The 19,797-nt window shown below is 38.6% G+C and overlaps 2 protein-coding genes across 5 annotated transcripts in view; one reads left to right on the top strand and one right to left on the bottom strand.

Annotated features, from left to right (window-relative positions):
- The window catches only part of smurf2 (SMAD specific E3 ubiquitin protein ligase 2), a 218,273-nt gene extending 215,657 nt beyond the window's left edge, over positions 1-2,616 (top strand). For all 3 annotated transcript variants that reach the window (XM_078571231.1, XM_078571230.1, XM_078571229.1), the window contains one exon: positions 307-2,616. In XM_078571231.1, coding sequence (XP_078427357.1) covers positions 307-406 — 100 coding nt within the window. In that variant the 3' untranslated portion in view covers positions 407-2,616. The remainder of the gene's footprint in view (positions 1-306) is intronic.
- A 4,990-nt stretch (positions 2,617-7,606) lies between these two features.
- LOC144699883 (centrosomal protein of 95 kDa-like) overlaps positions 7,607-19,797 on the bottom strand; it is a 57,472-nt gene continuing 45,281 nt past the window's right edge. For both annotated transcript variants that reach the window (XM_078571226.1, XM_078571228.1), the window contains 9 exons: positions 17,872-18,044; positions 15,032-15,124; positions 14,365-14,512; positions 12,195-12,364; positions 11,891-11,965; positions 11,369-11,521; positions 9,871-10,017; positions 8,854-8,925; positions 7,607-8,456 (listed from right to left, as the gene is read on the bottom strand). In XM_078571226.1, the coding sequence (XP_078427352.1) occupies positions 8,283-8,456; positions 8,854-8,925; positions 9,871-10,017; positions 11,369-11,521; positions 11,891-11,965; positions 12,195-12,364; positions 14,365-14,512; positions 15,032-15,124; positions 17,872-18,044 (1,205 nt within the window). In that variant the 3' untranslated portion in view covers positions 7,607-8,282. The remainder of the gene's footprint in view (positions 8,457-8,853; positions 8,926-9,870; positions 10,018-11,368; positions 11,522-11,890; positions 11,966-12,194; positions 12,365-14,364; positions 14,513-15,031; positions 15,125-17,871; positions 18,045-19,797) is intronic.

Below are 19,797 nucleotides of genomic sequence, written 5' to 3'. Positions count from 1 at the left end.
GAATCTGCCATTAATAATTTTCTATCATCCTGCAGCTCTTGCACTCTTGTTCCCTGGAGTAAGCAGATTACAGCATCATGCACTGAAATGAAAGTTATTGCATAATTTGTACTGTGATTTATATCTGGCCTATAAAGATTATGAAGACAGCTTAGAGGGATATTGTGGACAATAAGGAAAACAATTGTGCACATTTATGTCAAAGACAACTGAGAAATAAACTTTGAGGCAATGCAGCTGTGGCATGATTTATGGGCTGTTCAGATCTGGATAGTAAAACACATCTCTTGACTGTTTTCTTCGTAGCTTTAACAGAATTGACATTCCTCCCTACGAGAACTATGAAAAACTCTATGAGAAGCTGCTAACAGCCATCGAAGAGACTTGTGGGTTTGCTGTGGAATGATTGCTTTGTGAATCATGAGACTTCCATACACACCTGTCACTGAGGGCTTTCTCCTGCCGAGGTTCCAGCAGTGCTTGGAATATACAGGATGTCTATCCCTTACTTAGCAAGAGGACAGCAAGAGGGATTGGATGATTAGGGAACTTTGAGGAAACCGGTCACCTGGCTTTTGCCATGAGACTATCAGCTGCTAAACTAATATCTGGAAAATTACAGACTGCTAGCTTTTTATGATTTGACCAGTTAGCAGTATTCTTGATAGCATTTTTCTGATTTAAAAGACTACTACAACAATTTAGTCATCTGTCTTAAGCCCATCTACTCCTTACTAATTATTAATGCCCCCATGCATCATGATGTAGACTGCAGCAATCGGTACAACAAAACTATTGTTGGGCTGACGTGACTATACCATAATTGCACCTTTTTTCCTACTGGTCGTTCATTTGGGTGTGAGGCATAGAAGTTATCAACAGTACAGTAACTGAGCTCTAGTAAACTTAATATTCCAAATGGATTCTCAAATGGAAAATAGGCTGGTTTTTTTTTTGTTTTATCAATGTTCTTCCTGGCGTGCTGCAGACTTGAGTCAATGTCTGTTAGTCCAGTTTTTTTATACAAGATCATCACAGGAGAAACATTCCACTTCATTTCAGCCAACTCAGCCATAACCACTTTTCTCCAACCCCTCCCAAATTGACACGGAGGAATCTTTTTATGAACTGCATATTACCAGCCAGCATTGCTAACTGGGAAGTTTCTTTTGTCATTTTTCTTTTGTTATTGCATCAATTATTTACGTGACTTAAGGGATAAATACTCCTTTATAGTATATTAAAAGCGGCAACACTCTACAATGCTATGTTGGTTTATGCTCTCAGAACGTTTTCTAACATTAAATGAAGGGTGAAAGTTACATTCCACCTTTTATTAGTTATAGCTGGGCTGAGGGAAACGTCATTGTATAGCCAACAACAATTATTAAAGTGGAAATTAAATATATAAATTGAAGAGTTGTTCTCGATTATGCTTTTCTATCTATAGTTGAATTATGACCTGTATATTAAATTGAGGCAGCTCAAGACCCCGCATTGACTTTTTTTTATAAAGAGTTTGAGATCATTGTATTTTTTTTGTAATTTTAATGATAGGAAATGTTCTTCAGATCCTATACATTCACATGAGTTTTAATATATTTATAACCTGTTGACATTCTTGTCAATTAGTATTTCTGTACTGGGAGCACCTGTTGATACAGCAATCTTATATTTTTTTGCCCTGCACTGCTGCCTATCAATTGCAAGAGCATCATCCAACAGGAAAGTGTCCTGCAATGGTGCTTTGTACAGTCTTGGTGAGGCATGATATATAAATCTGAGGCTAATACTGTGACTATTACAACTTTTAAGTTAATTATATCTTAACTTTTATTTTAAACCACTTTTTGCACATCTTAGGACTATAGTTCTGTTCGGTTTGTTGACCTCTTCCTCCCCAATCCCTTCCCTCCCTCCCATCCTAAAAGGTTGACAGCTGACATCCCATTCCCAGAACAAAGTCTCCAATGGACATTTACAACTGTGTTCTTCTGATAAATGTCCAATGCACACGTGGTCTATTTTCATGATATGTTTCGAAACCATCCATAACACTACACCTAAGTTTATCAATAATGGATTTAAAACGGGCTATGTACCCAGAAGTAAAAGCTAAAGTCAGCAATTAGAGTGTTGCTCTTGTAATAAAACGCATGCTTCATCATACAGCTGATAGCTCCTAGCATGCACCCATGGCTTCACAGACTTGAAATATGCGGGAAAAAAACGAATAATATGTTATAGCAGACAGGAGCAGTTCACTGTATGTAACACTTATTGGTTAATAGAATATTGTCTACCAGTTGTTCAAATCTTTCTTTTATATAGATGTAATTAGTTTACAATTAATCCCTTGGCTTTACTTCCCAGTTCTTAAAAACACCATATTTTATTTTGTTTTTAGGTTTTTCTCATTTCCATTTTATTTTGTATTTATTACAGAGTGTTTTAGCATTGTTAACACATTGTATTTCACTCCCGCTGTTACATGGGCTTTAATAATTAAAAAAAAACAAAAAAAAAACTGTATGGAAGCAAACGTTTGCGTGTGTACCCATGCAGAATGAGCAATAAAGTGTATGCTGTTTGCACCCTCACAGCATAACCAGTTCAGTTTTATGTTCGCCTTCTGTTTATTAACTGCTGAGCCATTGTCATTAAATCAATATTGAAAAAGTGACATCAAGCTACAGTTGATCCTAAAACTTAATTCCTTTGATTTAATTTGTACTTAATATGAATTAATTAGATCATTACGCAACTGCACTAACTAGTGAATCACTCAGAGTGGAAAGGGTCCCAGGTTTGATCTAGAGTCTGCTGTGTTGACTGATCTCAACCAGTGCAGAGTTGGAGATGTTCCACAAATGGTTTCAGTAGCCTTAATGAAGGATTCCCACCCTTGATCACTATCCACTACTGGTAAGTAAATGTCAACCTTCCAGGTTTTTCCTGGACTCTCTAGGGGTTAAGATTTAAGTTCCTGGACACTGCTGCAAGCAACTGGGGAGAAAATTCATTGGGGCATTAAAAAGTTTTTAATTTCCTTGGATACTTTTGTTTGTTAGCTATAAAAACCTTGGAGACAGAGAAAAGATTGTGTGATTGGGGTGGAGGTGGGAGGTCATATGTTGAAATTTCCAGCAATATGTCCAACCAAAGCTGGCAACATTTCATTTCAGGTGAAAGCAGAATCATGCTTTCCAGGTCTGTATGATTAAACACCACAGCTTGTGATCTGTCTCCCCACTTAGCCATCTAGGGGGAGCCATCTAAGGGGAGCCCTTGCACGAGCATCCTGAACCAAAAAATTGACTTGCTAGTGCTGACTCTGTGGTGCCTCTTGATGGCATCAGTTAAATTGCCCTTTCTTGGCCACTTGACCAGAAATACTGGGTCTCTGGGAGACAAGGGTAAGACCTTCAAAAGAAAACTATAGATTCTAGTATCAGGTAAGAAAAATCCTTAATAGGGCAATATTTTTATAGAAAGTGTTAGAAAATGGCAATAATACCACTCTTGAAACAGTGTGTGTTTTGAAATGATCTGTATAAATGGGTTTTGCCAAACACTTCATGTAGGTGAGGATCGCTCTAAATAACATTGTTATAGTTAATGGAAAAGTGGTAGTATTTCACATTGCAAATACTTCAGAATCACACTGACACAGTACAGAACATTCATCCCACTGTGTTGGGGCAGACTCTGAAGAGCTATCCACTTGGTCTCATTCCCCTGCTCTTTCCCCTTTACCCTGTAAATTTCTCCTTTTCAAGTAAATATATACAATTACTGTTTGAAAGTTACTATTGAATTAGCCTCCATCACCTTTTCAGGCAGTGAATTCCAGATCATAACTTGCTGCATAAAAACAAAATTCTCTTTTTCTCCCCTGACTTTTTGCCAGTTACATATCACATTTTCCTTTAACCTTTGCTGTTCTGAGAATAATCCCAGGCTCTTCCGTCTTTCCACAAAACCTGTCCCTCCTGCCTGGTACCATTGTAATAAATCTCCTCTGTACCCTTTTGAATGCCATGTATATATTTTTTTTAAAAACAGCTTTCTCAACTTGTCTTGCCAAAGACTACAATCATTGGTTAGTTACTTCTTGAAAGTCATGCTGTAAAGATGACGGTTTAGAATTTCTTTACTGTGATGGTATATTACTAGCAGATTAGATTGACAAACACAGAAAAGCCACAAACAAAATTAAACCAAAAATTTTATTTCACAGCACATAATAAATTGCGAAGTAACAAGGAATTGGAGCGAGTTGAAGGCTGTGATCTGCTCCTGGCCATCAGATGGTTATTCTATACATCTGATACTTATCATTAATTACAGTGCTTTAATTTGATATTTTCCAACAGATTTAAATTACTTGACCAGTCTTGTCTTTTTAATTCATATTTATAGAATTGCTTTTCAAGTGCTGTAAACTTAGTTCTGTGGACTAAGTTAGGATAATTAGGAGAATCAATCACACATAACTAAAGAATGGTTAAATCTTCTGATTTTAAATTGAATCTCAAATCCCAATCAAGTTTTTAAACATATATTCAATAATCATTTTTGCTTAATTAGAATGCCATTTACTTAAAATATTTGTGTCTGAACAAAAGATAATTCAAATATAGTTCACTGGTCTTGGATGCATCACTAAATGAAAGCTCACAGATAGGGGGCATTGCACCTAAATGGGGTTTGTGTTTCACTGGAGGCCATTCGATCCAATGGAGCCAAGGGTCCATATCATTGTTTTTGCTGCTTGTGAACCCCTTCCTTGCTCTCTTCATCTAATCCCATCAACATAATCTTCTATTCCTTTCTCCTTCATGGGCTTATCTAGCTCCCCCTTAAATGTATCAACACTGTTCACCTCAACCACTCATTCTGATAGTGAGTTCTACGTTCTAACCACTTTCTAGGTAAGGAAATATATCGTGGATTCACTATTGGATTTATTAGTTGCTATCTTTTTGTGACCGTCATATTTATGACCCCTAGAGCTGGTCTCATCCAGAAATGAGAACACCTCTAACTCTACCCTGTTCAAACTTTCACAATCTTGAGACCTCTATCAGATTGCAACAGCCCCCCAACCAAATCTCTTTGAATGAAGGAAGCCCCAGCCTGTTCAATCTTTCCTGATAGTTAAGAGCCCTCAGTTCTGGTATCATTCTAGTAAAACTTTTTTGCACTTTTGCCAGTGCTTCTATATTTTTATAAAATGGCCACTAGGTATTCACTGTCCTCCAAGTGTAGTCTAACCAAGGTTTTATACATTTTCTCATCAAGAATGAATTGTTTTAATTTCACACCATTTCAATACCAAGATTCAAGACAATTATGCTCTTTATTCAATAAAGGGGTATCTTGGAAACTTTAGTAAAATTGTGGTTGGACAGATGTAATTTAATGCCACAAACAATTAAAAGGAAATAGTCAATTTAAAGAGAAATGTTAAAGGGTAAGAAAAAAATTGAGGATCGAGGTAGGCAGATTGTGGAGAAGAATACCAACACAAACTTGATGGGCTGAATGACACATTTCTGGAAATAGCATTGATGAATGTTCCTTTAAACATTTACAGCTGACTTTATTTTGTTGTCAGAATTTGAGGTATAGATGTCTATCGTTCAAACTATGGCCTATCTATTGCCAAAAAAATAATGGCAACATCAAACACATGTTGTTGGTTACCATGCATTCTGTTAGTACCAGTCTTTCAAATAGATTCTCCAATATCCAGACAGACACTTGCATGATAGGTGTGGGGGAGTATTCCAGCGAGCATCTGGCAGAATGTTATAAGACAATATTCCACACAGCAACAGCTACTTTTTATTGATAAATCTGCACCATGCATGTCCTATGCTGACACTAGAAATTATAGCTGAATTTTCTGTCAAGGTGACGTGTTTTTTGCAATATTTCCTATTAGGAACATGTAAAAATGCATGTATGAAATTTGAAATCTTGAATACACCAAACAAAAAATATTAAGTACAAGATCAAAGAAGTTTTGCATCCCGCCCTTATCACTAGCTCTCCACCGCACTAAATTCAATTGTTTTGCTTTTGTAAATGACCATGCATACATGTAGCTAACATTGAAGTGGGGCTTTAAACTGAAAATTGCCTCCCCCCCCCCCACCCCTGCCAACAGCGGCTTTGGTGCTTTTTTTTTAACAAAAAATTTAACAGAAGCAAAATACTGCAGATTCCAGAAATCTGAAATAAAAACAAAATGTTGGAAAAACTCAGGTCTGGCAGCATCTGTGGAGAGAGAAGCCGAGTTCATGTTTGGAGTCCCTATGATGATTCTTCAGTTTCTGTTTTTATATGTCCCTTAGATTTTGCTCTTTACTTGGAAATCTGAGCTGATCCACCTTTTTAGCTGCAACTCCCACAAAACAATGGTACAACCATGCACTTTTTAAAAAGTGAAATGTAGGCATCGCTGGCAAGGGCAGTTTTTATTCCCCATCCACCTTCTTGAATGTAACAGAATGGCTGGCTAGGCCATTTCAAAGGGCAGTTAAGAGTCAGCCACATTGCCACCTTTACTGGGTCTGGCCTACATGTGATTCCAAATGCACAGCAGATTTACTTCCCTAAAGGACATCAGTGAACCAGATGGGTTTTAACAGCAAGCTGTAGTTACATGCTCACCATTACTAATACTAGCTTTGTATTCCAGATTTTAACTTAATTTAAGATTCCCAGCTGACATGGTAAAAACATTCAACTGGAGTAACAATCCAGAGACAACAGTGGCTGTTAAGGTAAAAGCATCACTAGTTTAACTGGCATATGGTGACATTCTAATGGTTATAATGAGGCCTCTCCAGTGACTCTTCCTTCTCAAGAAAGGATGTTAACCACAAGTTCTTGCCCAGTGTTACAATTTCAGTTTATTCCTTCTCTTTATAATGTGCTGTAGGTTCCAGGTTTAACACTAACACTGGATTCTGTAAGTAGCCCATGGCCCCATTATCACAATAAAAGGTGACATAGTTGACCTTGATTCCCATTGCTGTAATACTTCAAAAGTGGTGTTGATGATATTTGGCCCAGAGAAAATCCATAGGCCTCTGCAAGATGCAGTGCCCTCTCAGTACTGGACTGAAATGTCTGCCTAGATAACATGGGATTTGAAACACAACCTTCTGCTGCAGATGCCCAATGGACAGAGGCAACAACAGCCATCAGCCTTGTGAAATAAGAATTGTGTAAACAGATGAAGTAAACAACAGTGCAGCAGCTGTATCAAACCTGTGACTCTCGCAGCTTCAGCAGTTCTGATGGCTTTCACTTAAATTTGCTGCAGGAATGTTTGGAAACGACTGCTTTGTGTTATTTGAATTAAGCCAAAGTGTTTAAAATACTCAACCTATGACATACAGCTCAAGGAAAATATGACCTGCATGTGCTTTAACTTTACCAAAAATCTTGTAAACCTGGTGAATAGAATAGCTGAGCAATATTTAACTTGTGTTGACATCCCTTCTAAGTACGACACAGGTACTGTTGTGTATCAGCAAGCATCAAACAGACTGCCTCAAAGATCACAGCAAGAGTTTGCTTAGAAGCACCATTTTTAGAAAAAGATTTAATAAATTAGTCTGAAAACATGATCACGTAGAAAAAGTTAGATAAGTACAACTGCCCTTCATCTGCTAGTAAATTTGTACGTATAGATGGTTATCCACTGTACAAGATAAAAATGTACAAAGTATTGTTTGGATTAAATGAGCTTTACAGTTTTAGTGTCAAACCATTGCATATACATGTGCTGCTGAGGATAGTCATACAACATAATCTTAACATGAAATAAACAGCCAGCATTTTGAGACCGTGACACAGTGTAGAAAGATCTGCTTATTTACCCAGGATAACACCCTGGAAGGGTAGTAATTGTTAAAGCAGTATTTATAATTAAAACATCTCAAAAACAAGCATAGTACATAAGTGAAGTTTTCATACAATGTACAGTGATGTAGAAGTTAGACAATCAGCAATTATTTAGAATCTGTTCCTACTTGAATTTTAACTTGTTCAAGAGTTCATTAAAAGATGAGTCTGGATCTCAGTACGCAATCTCATTGTGCTCCAGTTGAATATATTTTCCTTATTATGTACATCTGTTTAATTTCTCTGCCTGGTTGGCCAATAAATGCAATTATGAGGCTTTAGGAAAGTATTGTTGTGCTTTGGTTACCTGAGCCCTTTGAATAGTTTCCCAATAACTTATTCCTCAGAATAGCAAATCTTCATAAAGGAGTTTTACTGTGTTGAAATGATGCCATCTGGAGTTGACGCTGTGCCCTTTCTGCCTCCAATTCTCTGAAGTACACATCATCATCATCCCGTATGATCATTTCCTGGAGTTCATGGATTTCCTTCTCCATCTTTGCACGTAGTTCTTTCTTCCATTTTTGGAGAGCCTAGAGATTCAAACAGCTTTAGTAATTTAAGTAACCAGCAGCCTCAAACTTACAGCAAGGGATACTAATTTTCATCCGAAATCCTCGACTCTTTCAGCAAGGCTGTAACAGCAATGTGATTCAAACATTGACCAGTTATCAGTAGGTAATCCAATACAAATAAAAATAATGGTAATGGAGCCAACAAGTTTGAGTAAAATGAGCTTAAAATGTCTACAACCTGCCATTGTTACAAAAACATTCTCTACTGCTTCCCTCACAATACAATTTTCATGGAGAAATGCAAGCTGGTTGCAAAAATCTCAATTGCTCGATAGTCTCTGATGGAGAGAATGGCTGTAAGTATGCTTTATTTAACAGAAAAAGTGGTGATAGAGTGAAAGAAAAATAAAGTTACCTTGTTTTGTGCGGTCTCTCGGATGTTAACTTTCTGTTGCTCCTGTGCCAGAGTTTCAGCCAACATTAAAAACTAGGTTTAAACAAAAGATTTTTTTCAGTTGGTAAGTGCATCATTACCAATTATAAAATTACACCCAGTACACAATCTCCCAGATATTAAATTGTAAATTTCGTTATTAGAACATTTTACTCCAGAGCAGAGAGAAAATCTTTAGAGAACTTCATAATGTCAAAAAAAATTCCAATTGCTGGTACGATATTTTAAGGACATTTAAGTCACACTAAATCACTGTCAAAGCAATCATCACCTTCTCCTCATTATGGTGTAGTGGAAATGAGAGAAAAGGTTCAGTCTATTCCAGTGTTTTGCAAACTGACTACGGTGTACATAATAAAAGGTGGGTGTGGGGAAAACTAATAGATTACAACTTCAGTCTACTATTTTTTTTCCCCAGGGTAAAGGTGATGTGAACATCAGTGGTAGGACAGATATTAGACCCACCTTGTCCTTTTAGCCATAAGCTCCCTTGTTAAGGAATCAGTCTTGGCATAGTGACAGCAATCTAGAAGCTGGATTGGGGCTTGAATCCAAGATCTTCTGACTCAGCCATGAGCACATTAACCAGGTTGGCACAGCACTAGGATTGAGGGGGTGCTGCCACCTTTCAAAGCCCCATCTGCTCCCTCAAGTTTGCATGAAAGATCCTATGGTACTATTTCAAAGAGCAGGTGAGTTCTTCCATTGTCCCAGTTAATGTTTGTGATGTTGGGGTTGAGAATTAAATAGTATCTGGTAATTTATTACATGGCTGCTTGTGGAAACTTACAGTAGCCAATTTGCTCACCATTTCTCTGCACTGCACTTCAAATAATACTTGATTGCCCATGGCAGTGCTTTGGGAAGTCAGGTCACAAAAGATACTACATAAAAAAAGAGTTTACTCTTCCATGTTAGGTACATGTGTTATCAAAATAGAGATACGTTAGTACAAGGTTTTCATCCCTATTCAAATACCTGATCTCTATAGTAATTCTCCATCGACTGCAGCTCTTCATTTTGTTGTTTCTTGTACTCCTGACGTTTCTCTTTAGTGTAAGTCTTCAATTCACGCAGTCTCTGTTTCTGAATTTCCAAACCCTCCTCAAACAGGTTTTTAAAAATCTTTTGAATCAGGAAAGTAACTAATTAGTCTGCTGCACTCAGTATGTAAAATTTCCAGTAACTTATCTACATTAAAAACACTGGTCACCATGAAGTTTTTCTTTTTAAAAAATAAAAATTCTCTTAAATAATTGTACTTTTTTTTGGTGTTTATGGAGATGCATGTCCTGCAACAGCACTTTTTAGTTTGTCACATTTGTAATGTGGCCACTAATAATCATGTACTTATGGTGCCTTCAAGGTAGCAAAATGTTGCAGGTGGGAGAGACTGGTTTTGTAAGTTGTTGTTTGTGTAGAATGATCAGGAGCCAAACAAGGAAATGACAATGGTAAAACATGGAAGAAAAAGGAAATGGATCAATGGAGGTGATGGCATAGTGGTACTGTCACTGGACTGGTAATCCAGAGACCCAGGGTAATGCTCGCAGGTTCAAATCCCACCTATGCAGATGGTGGAATTTGAATTCAATAAAACATCTGGAACTAAAAGTCTAAACTATTGTCAATTGGCATTAAAAACCCATCTGGTTCACTAATGTCCTTTAGAGGAGGAAATCTGCTGTCCTCACCTAGTCTGGCCTACATGGGACTCCAGACCCACAGCAATTTGGTTGTCTCAATTAGGGATGGGCATGACAACCACATCCCACAAATGAATTTTAAAAAAGCAACGGCCACATTGTAGCTGTAGATAATCTTGGTAATGAATACAGTTTGAACCTCAGCTCAGAACAAAATACTGAAGTTGCAGCTATAGTGAGCAGCTTTGGAGGCAAGTCAAACAGGATGTCTTTGCTCTTAATACAATTAGAGGAAGTTCAGGCTCATCCAGGAAAATTAGAGGTGGGAAGGAGGACAGAAATCGTAAAGAAGCTTTTAAAAAGGTGATTGGAGCGGGACAATGCAGATTAGAATAGCAGGAGGCCCAAAAGATGTTGGCTGTACAGGGCAGGAAATCTATGGTTACAAGGAGACAGTTAAGCATGGAGCCAAGTGAGGGCAGTGCCAGAAAGTGAGTCAGAGAAGAGGCAGTTTTTAGAAACAAAATGTGCAAATGGATTGGCCTGTAATGCACACTTGGGGGAAGTACCCCTGCAAACAGTAATCAATACAAAGTGGAATGGGGGTCCAGCTGGACTAGGGAGCAAAGCTCCCTAATGGTAGGAGTTTCACTGCTTCATTCCAGCCAAGGATTCCACTTTTCACTGACAACAGAGGTGTCAATGCAAAATGATCTGCTTCATTATATATGAACCCTCAGTGTGATGCCAGTGCAGATTTACCCCTGGTAACACAGATGAACATGTTAATTCATAGACACACTCCTGTGCTGTACAGATTCGTGCCTCACCCTTTCTTCCCGAGTTCTCGCTCGCATCATTTTTGCACGCAGTTGAACATGGTAATCAGTATAGTATTTCTTAGCACGGGCAATTTGCTGCCTTTGCTCCTTCATCTTGTTCTGGGCAGATTTCTGCTGTCGGATTCGTTCTTTAAACTCCTTCTGAAGGTGAAGCAGAAAGGAGGATTGTTTAGAAGGGATTATTTTCATGCAAAGAGTTTTCAACCGTTGTACAAGGAGCTACTGGAGCAGACACTTAAGAAATTAGCTGCACTTGAAGCCAAACAGTGTTACTGAGAAAAATGGAACTAGAGTAGATAGCTCCTGGTGAGACAGCTAAAACAAATAATGCATTCCCCAAGGAGCTGAAGAAAAAAGATCAGACTAAGGTTTCTTCCCCCTCCGGTAGTGTCAGTAAAGATTTTATTTTCTGCATCAGGCACAGTATTGAAGAGTTAAAGGGAGGCTTTATTAAAAATTGTATTTAAGTTTTTAAAAATACACATGATTGCATCCTTTAGCAAGCCTCACCAGACGCTGGTTGTGATCCTGCTCCTTTTTAATGATACTAATCAGGAGATCGTGCTTTTTCTGGGCATCTTCAATCTGTTGAGAAAAATGAGAGTAGTTGTCATTGGAGAGGTATCAGGAGTGTACAGTGTGCTCAGTTGGTGTCCCAGCAAACATGGAATATAAAAGCCGTATTAACCTCCCCACACACATTGTTGGTCAGGCTATCAGAAGCAAGCAAAAAGCAAGTATCTACAGCGCAAAAAGAATGTAGATTTGGTTAGTCATCTTGAACAAAGCTCATGAGGTACGAGACTCAACTCACTGCTGATTGAAGCTTGGCTTGGTTCCGGTCCTGGTCAAGACCGGACTTGATCAACTGTTCTATCTGCTTAAATTGCTGCTTCCACATTCGATTCAGAGTGTGCGGCGATATTGGAAGATAAGGAAACTCTTCCAATAATAAAGGTAGGAGGTCATTATCTTGTATCTTCACTGCAAAAAAAAACCAAAAGACACACTTAAATATCCTTGACTAGAGAAAATTGCACATTAAAGCTCAAAAATACATAATTCAAGCATCATATTCAGAGCAGTGAACCCTGATCAGCGTCAGATTGGAGTATGTGCAGGTGTTGGATTTCATGCAGGTTCTTTTTTGTGAAACAAACAAAAATTGCTGGAAAAACTCAGCAGATCTGACAGCATCTGTGGAGAGAAAGACAGTTAACCTTTGAGTCTTTTACAGAACTTTGTGAAGTTCATCAACCATGCACTAGATGGCAGCAACCAATGAAGACAAGGTACTAGCACCAGAGGGCAGCAATAAGCACACTTGAGCCCCGATACCTTGAATAAGTTACAGTTTATACAGACAGTGCCATTTATGTTGGAATAAACCTGCTGCCATGTCTAATATTTCACTATACTCATGGAGTACAGGGTGATGCTGGCTGTATTGGTATGAAACAACCAAAAAAGACTCCAACAAAAATCAACCACACTAATTATAAACTATAAACAGTTCATAAAGAGCTTGTACTTGGATTGGAGTAATACCCAAGCATATAAAAACTTACCTCCCCATAGAGTAAATCATTACATTTAATGTACAAAAAATAGTTATGAGATATTATCTGGGATACACTGCCTTAGGAAGGGCAGTGGAAAATGATTTGATCATTTTCAAAAAGGGAATTGAATAAATACTCAAGGAAAATTTTACAGGGCTATGGAGAAAGAGGACTGGGACTAATTGGATAGTTCTTTCAATCAGCTGGCACATGCACGATGGGCCAAATGGTCTACTTCTGCACAGGTAGTGGGGGAAAAGGGAGCGGATGATCTTGCACATAGTCCAACCACCCCAAAATGCACAGAGCTGAAAAGATGTTAAAGAGGAAGTTTAGAGAGGACTGAAGACAGTCTTAATGTGCGATAGGAAGCAGGCAATGGATGAGTTGAAGCTAGTTTTAAGTGGAGTTTGAGGCTAGCAAAGTGCTAACAGGTAGGGTAAAGTCCATCCTCCATCAAGGGCAAAAGTAGCCTCTATTGGAAAAACCAGGTCTGCAGGTGACTAAAGGTATGGATGAGGTTTAAAGGTATGGATGAGGTTTAGTGAGATGTATGCTTTTTGCTGATGCCAAGATAAAAAAAGAGGAATGGCCATTCCCAATTTTGTCTGATAAAGCTGTTGTTGGCAGGTGGTGGGCATTGAAAGAGAGCCAGTTTGAGTAAAAGCTGATACTGGAGAGTCATGATCAATTTTACTTACTTCCATCAACATAACTTGCCTTTAATACAAGTACATAAAAATTGAAAACATGCTACATTATTCCAATTGTGGGCCATCTTGATTAGCTTAAAAACTAATCTCCTAATCCCCCTCTCCCAAGTTTTATCCTTTTTTTTTTTACAGCTGTTTTAAAAGCATGGCTCCAGTTGTCTATTATATCCCACCTCACTCACCCATCTTCTGAATCCAACTCACTGCTCATTTTCTTGCTTCCCCTGGCTCCACAATCAACGGCAGAGTTTTCTGCCATCAAGGTCCAGCATTCTATTCCCAAATCCTCCCAACTCATTTCATCTCTGTCCAAGCCCAATGTTTAGCCACTTCTTTGATCACCTGCCCAGACGCTTTCCTTGGCACCTGCTCGGCATCCATTCACCTCTCCCTCCCTTTCATGATCCACCCGGGTAGGCTCAGTTACGCCAAGGAATCCATACAAGTGCATGTTGTTGATGGCTATAGCAGACATTCATAGCTCAGCCCTCTGAACTTAACAGAATGAAACAAGTAAAAACACAGGTTAAAATTACAACAGCAAATACTAGGGCAAAGTTCGAAGGGTTCTGGGGCTGGTGTATCCAGTGTATTTTGGCCCAAGGTTGACGTTCTGTACAATTATCCTTGGTGGTTCCACAAGTTAACACATTTCTCTCAATCACAATTTTCCACCCAGCAGAATCAAGCTATTTCTTTGAATTCTTACTTGGAGTTGCTTTCTTTGGCTTTGCCACTCCTGTCAGTGTCCACTGGCTGTGCTTAGGCTTTCGTGGTGTGGTTTTTGCAGAGTAAACTTTCGTCGGCTGTGGGGTTTTTAGAGTTTCTTTGAAGATATTTTCTTTATATTCTTGTTCCTTCATAGCAGATGTAGAACAGATGTCAAGTACACGAAAGGAATAGTCTGCTCATTTTATTTAGAAACTGGAGCATCACAAGGCACCATGTGATGAGTTAGTGCAAATATTTTAAAGGCAAACAGCAACAGCTAATTAAACATTGACTGAATATTGAGTGTCAAGGTAGTGTGTGAATTGTGGCATTCATTACGCATTAAATTTATTAACTTAATACAAAATAAATTAGCCTTGCGATTGTGTCCAACCTATGTCCTTTAGGGAAGGAAATCTGCCATCCTTATTTCAAACTGATATGTGACTCCAAACTCACAGCAATGTGACTGATTGTTAATTGCCCTCCAAAATAGTCCAGCAAGCCACTCAATTGTTTAGGGATGGGCAACAAATGCTGGCCTTGCTAGCGATGCCCACATTTTGTGAACATTTAAACAGGCATAAGCTGCTAGCCTAGTTACTGATCGTCTTTACTGAACATGTAATTTAAAAAGAAAATCAAATTAAGACATTATGACTCACTGCTTTCTTGACACTTCTTTTCTCTTTTTCAATTTTAGCTTTCTCTTTTATTTTGTAGTTCTCCAGATCTTCTCTGTAACACTCACTCACTGCCTGCAGGGGTTTAAAAAAAAAGTCAAAAAATATTTATGCAGGGACCATCACTATTAACAGCGGTTGACAAGACCAGAATGATGATTGGTTTTCACATCCACTATCAACAAATTATCTAATAGCTTTGACATGGTTTAGTAGAATGGGAGTGAAATGGTTTAAAAAAAATCACTTTCCATCACTTTGCTGATTGTACAGTTCCCAGCACCAGCTAGGCTTTTGTACAGCTCCCAGCACCAGCTAGGCTTTTGATGCTGCTGGGTTTCACCTGTTGGAACTCTGATGAGTTGGAGAGTTATGTCTTCGTCATTAACTTATTTCTATAACACCGTTAATGTAATTAAACATAAAAGTATTTCACAGGTATATCATAAAACAAAATATGACACCGAGCCACATACGATGATATTAATTCAAATAACCAAAAAATTGGTCAAAAAAGTAGGGTTTGAGCAGTGTATTAAAGGATGACAGTCAGCCAGGGAGACAGAGGTGTAGGGAGGGTACTGCAGAACTTAGGTCTTAGGCAATTGAAGGCATGGGTACAATTTTTAAACTCTCTCACAGGATGTGGGCACTGGTGGCTAGGCCAGAATTTATTGCCCATCCCCAATTGCCCTCGGAGGTGCTAGTGAACCACCTTCTTGAACTGCTACAGTCCATGAGGTGTAGGTACAGAGACAGTGATGTTAGGTAGGGAGTTCCAGGATTTTGACTGAGTGATGGTGGGTGGGGTGCCAATCAAGCAGGCTGACTTGTCCACCAAGGATGGAATGATTAAAATTGGGGATGCACAATAGTCCAAAATTAGATAGGTATATCTGAGGGTTGTGGGGCTGGAGATTACAGAGCTAGGGAGGGTTGACGCCATGAAGAATTTTGAAAAAGGATGAAGATTTTAAAATTAAGACTTTGTTTGACCAGGGACCAATGTGGGACAGCGAATATGATAGATGAACAGGACTTGGTGCGAGTTAAGGCACAAGCAGCTGAGTTTTGGATGACCAGTTTATAGAGAGAACCATGTGGGAGACCAACCAGGTGTGCATTGGAGTAGTTGAGTCTAAAGTTAACAAAGGCACGAATGAGGGTTTCAGCAGTAGATGAGCTGAGACAGGGGCAAAGTTAGAGGTAGAAATCAGCAATCTTAGTGATGGGACAAATATAAGATTGGAGCTCATCCTGAGGTCAAACATGATACCAAATGTTACAAGCAGACTGGCTCAATCTCAGACTGTTGCCAGGAAGAGGGATGGAGTAGGGACCAAAACAATGGCTTCAGTCTTCCAAATATTTAATTAGAGGAAACCTCTGCTCATTTAGTACTAGATGTTGATAAGCAGTCTGACAATTTATCAACTGTGGTGGAGGAGTCAGAGGTGGTGGTGGAGAGGCTAGAACTGGGTGTCATCAGTGTACACGTCCATCACATTGTCCAGAATATAATTTCCTTGTACTTCAATGGATTTAAGTTTATAGCACAGAAGGAATCCATTCAGTCCATCAAGTTATTCATTCAGGTAAAATAGAAATGTACTTTTCCACACTTTCTCCATTGCCCTGCATCTTTCTTAGCTTCAAATGCCTCTCTACTCTTCCTTTAAAAAGATATAATCAATAGCATTGTATCTTTCCAACATTCTCTGCATACAGAAGTTTCTCCTTGATGTTTTACTTTTTTTTTTAAAAACTGAATTTTAAATAAAATGACTGGACACCACTGACTCCCCCACCACAGGAGATAAGGCTTTCACCCATTTGCCCTTTTTCCTTTTATTCGTTCATGGGATGTGAGCATTGCTGGCAAGGCAAGGATTTACTGCCCATATCTAATTGCCCAAGGTGGTGGTGAGCCAGCCACTTCTTGAACTGCTGCATTCTGTGGGGTGTAGGTACACCCACAGTTGCTGTTAGGTAAAGTGGTTTTTGATCCAACGCTTCTTAAAATTTTTTTAAGATCTCATCACAATTTATCCACAGGTTTCCTCCTCAATCTCACTGCCAAATGTTTTGTGTCACATATATAGAATTGTAAAACACTACATGCCTAACCCAAAATTTGACATCGAATATTACTCGCACAGGTGCTAGTGCTTTGACAACTCTCCTGTATGACGTACTCTCTTAAGAGCATCTGTTTCCAATATAATTAAATTTAATCAGTAAGCTTCAGTCAGCTTTTAATACTTGATCAAGTCATCTAATAAATTTCAGAACAGTAGACCAACTTTGATGCGACTCCATTAATCACGACTGAGCTCAAACTCGACAAATTTAGGAACATGTGACTAAAATGGCTTAAGAAAAGTTAAAAGTACACTTGCGCGGAACTTTTTAAAAGAGGATTTTTTTTTTAAAAGTGAAACTTGTAAGATAACAAACATGCAAAGAAGTCTCACATTCAAATAGTAAAGGACTGGACTAAGCAATGTGGAACTGAATGATATGGGTCACTGTGATGCATACAACATAGCTGAATATTTTATTACATTCACAGTAATAAAAGATCCAGTAAAATTGCTCAAATTCCAATAGAGTTACAAAAAGCACTGCCTACTTTATAATGATAAATATTAGTTTGAAAGGCTGTACAGTAGGATAGCTTGATATTCTCTGAAGCAGCATTATGAACAGGATAATGCATTGTCTTTCAAATGGTTCTTTAAGGGTGCATTTATATTCAAAGTGCTACAAACTGATATAGGCTTGGTTAAGAGTTAGTGAGGTTCTGGGGTCAACTAACTTACCTTTGCTTTCATCCTTTGCTGGTCCATTTCTTTTTGTAGCTCTCTGCGAATTTTCCTCATTTGTCCTTTTGAATCATTGTTAAGAGCACCTTCAAACTCAGCTGATACAGTGCGTCGTGGTGGTGATGGTGATAGGGAGCGGGCACGAGCTGGCTTCCTGGTATGTAGTGGTGCTTTATAATAGGTGGGAAAGAAGAGGTTATACTAGTCTAGTATTTACAATCATTTTTACAAGGCGATTGACTATATATTTACTAAATATTCTCATCCAGGAACTGTCCATGTCAAAACATGGTTATTTCAGTGCAGCCTTCATCACTTAAAATGTCCATGTTTAAACGTTTGCTTTTAAATCAACCAAAAAAGCGATAAGGCTATATAGTGTTGAGTATTCTGTTTATTTTGGGCAGAAACAGCTTTGTTTCCTCACCAGTTCCGAATCTTGATAAATTAGATACTAATTATATTCCATTCTACTTGGTGTTTCTGAACTTCAAATAACTGGACTAAATATCAGAAGTTGAATTAAGTGTTTCCTGTGAGTGGTTGTGTCATTTTCCTGCATTCAAATGGTTAGGTCTTGCCATTATCAAGTAATCCTCCCTTTACAATTGCATAGTGGGGGCCAGGTGGTTTTCAGTATGTTTTATTTCAGTTCACATTATGCCAGAGGTCAGACAGTGCCAGACTACGATACAAGATGTGTTTTTTAGATAATTGCAAACAACAAATTTTAAAATCGGAAAGCTGATCGAGACGATAGCGCATTCCCACTCCACACTGCCCACCATCTCCAGGCTCTCAGCAGTCGGGTTACATCGGCCGGGGCGGGGTGGGGGGTGGGGGGGGGGAAAGAGAGAGAGAGAGAGAGAGAATCAGATTCTCACAAACACATCTGCTATAAGCCGTGGGGACAGTACAGTATTAGCAAAACACTATCTTGTGCTGCAATTATGCAGCACTGGGTTGTCACCAGCAGAGGTCTTCACCGAGTCAGGTTGACGGTAGGTTAGGTTAGTGACAGAAATCCAGGATTGCAGCATTTTAGGGTTCACTCTTTTTTGGTGTAGGGATCACCTGCAAACAGTGTCACATTCTCAATTATGCCAGCCCATCTGCCACCCACACATTTCTTCCAAAGTACAATGCCAGCAACTTAAATGGGCTACACACCCAGAAAACATCTTTTTTAGCAACAGTAATAGCAAATCAACACATGCAGGATGATACAGAAAAAGAAATAAGCACGACACACCCAGAAATTCCCTCACAGTACAGCTAGGGTCTATGTTTTAGATGAAAATCTTTGTGCAGCAACTTTGTCTCACGAGTTCCAATGATATCAATTAGCTTGGAACAATTACTGAACCGAACAGTGAGGAGGAAACTGAATGGTTGTCAGGAAACACAACTAAAAGACTACAATTGGAGCATTCATTTGTATGCATTAACTCCAATTACTCTCACTGTCAGATTCAGTGAGCTATCATAGGTCATTGTCCTAGCCAAATATTAATACCTCAATTAAAATTAAAAATACTTAAATATTTTGAAAGAGATTTTGAAATAAACTAATGAGATTCACTTTAGAAGCGTTAATGAAGGTCTTCAAAATTATGAAGAAGTTCAATAGGGGAGACAGAGTGTTTCCATTTGTAGTGACAATCAAAACTAGGGGCCATAAATACAAGACAGCCACTAATAAACCCAATAAGGGATTCAGCAGAAGCTTCTTTACCCTGAGAATATGGAACCTGCTGCCATTAAGAGTAGTTGAGGCAAATAACATTGATGTTTCAAATGCAAGTTAGATGAGCACAAGGGAGAAAGAATAGGACATGTTGATGGGCTGATGTGAAGAGGGGTGGAAGGAAGCTAGTGTAGCAAATTAACCAGTTGGATTGAATAGCCTGTTTCTTTGTTGTG

Source organism: Cetorhinus maximus, chromosome 24 (genome assembly GCF_964194155.1).
Source record: "Cetorhinus maximus chromosome 24, sCetMax3.hap1.1, whole genome shotgun sequence".
Lineage (NCBI taxonomy): Eukaryota > Metazoa > Chordata > Chondrichthyes > Lamniformes > Cetorhinidae > Cetorhinus > Cetorhinus maximus.
The sequence above is the reverse complement of the archived record's forward strand: the minus strand, read 5'-3'. Positions and strand labels throughout refer to the sequence as shown.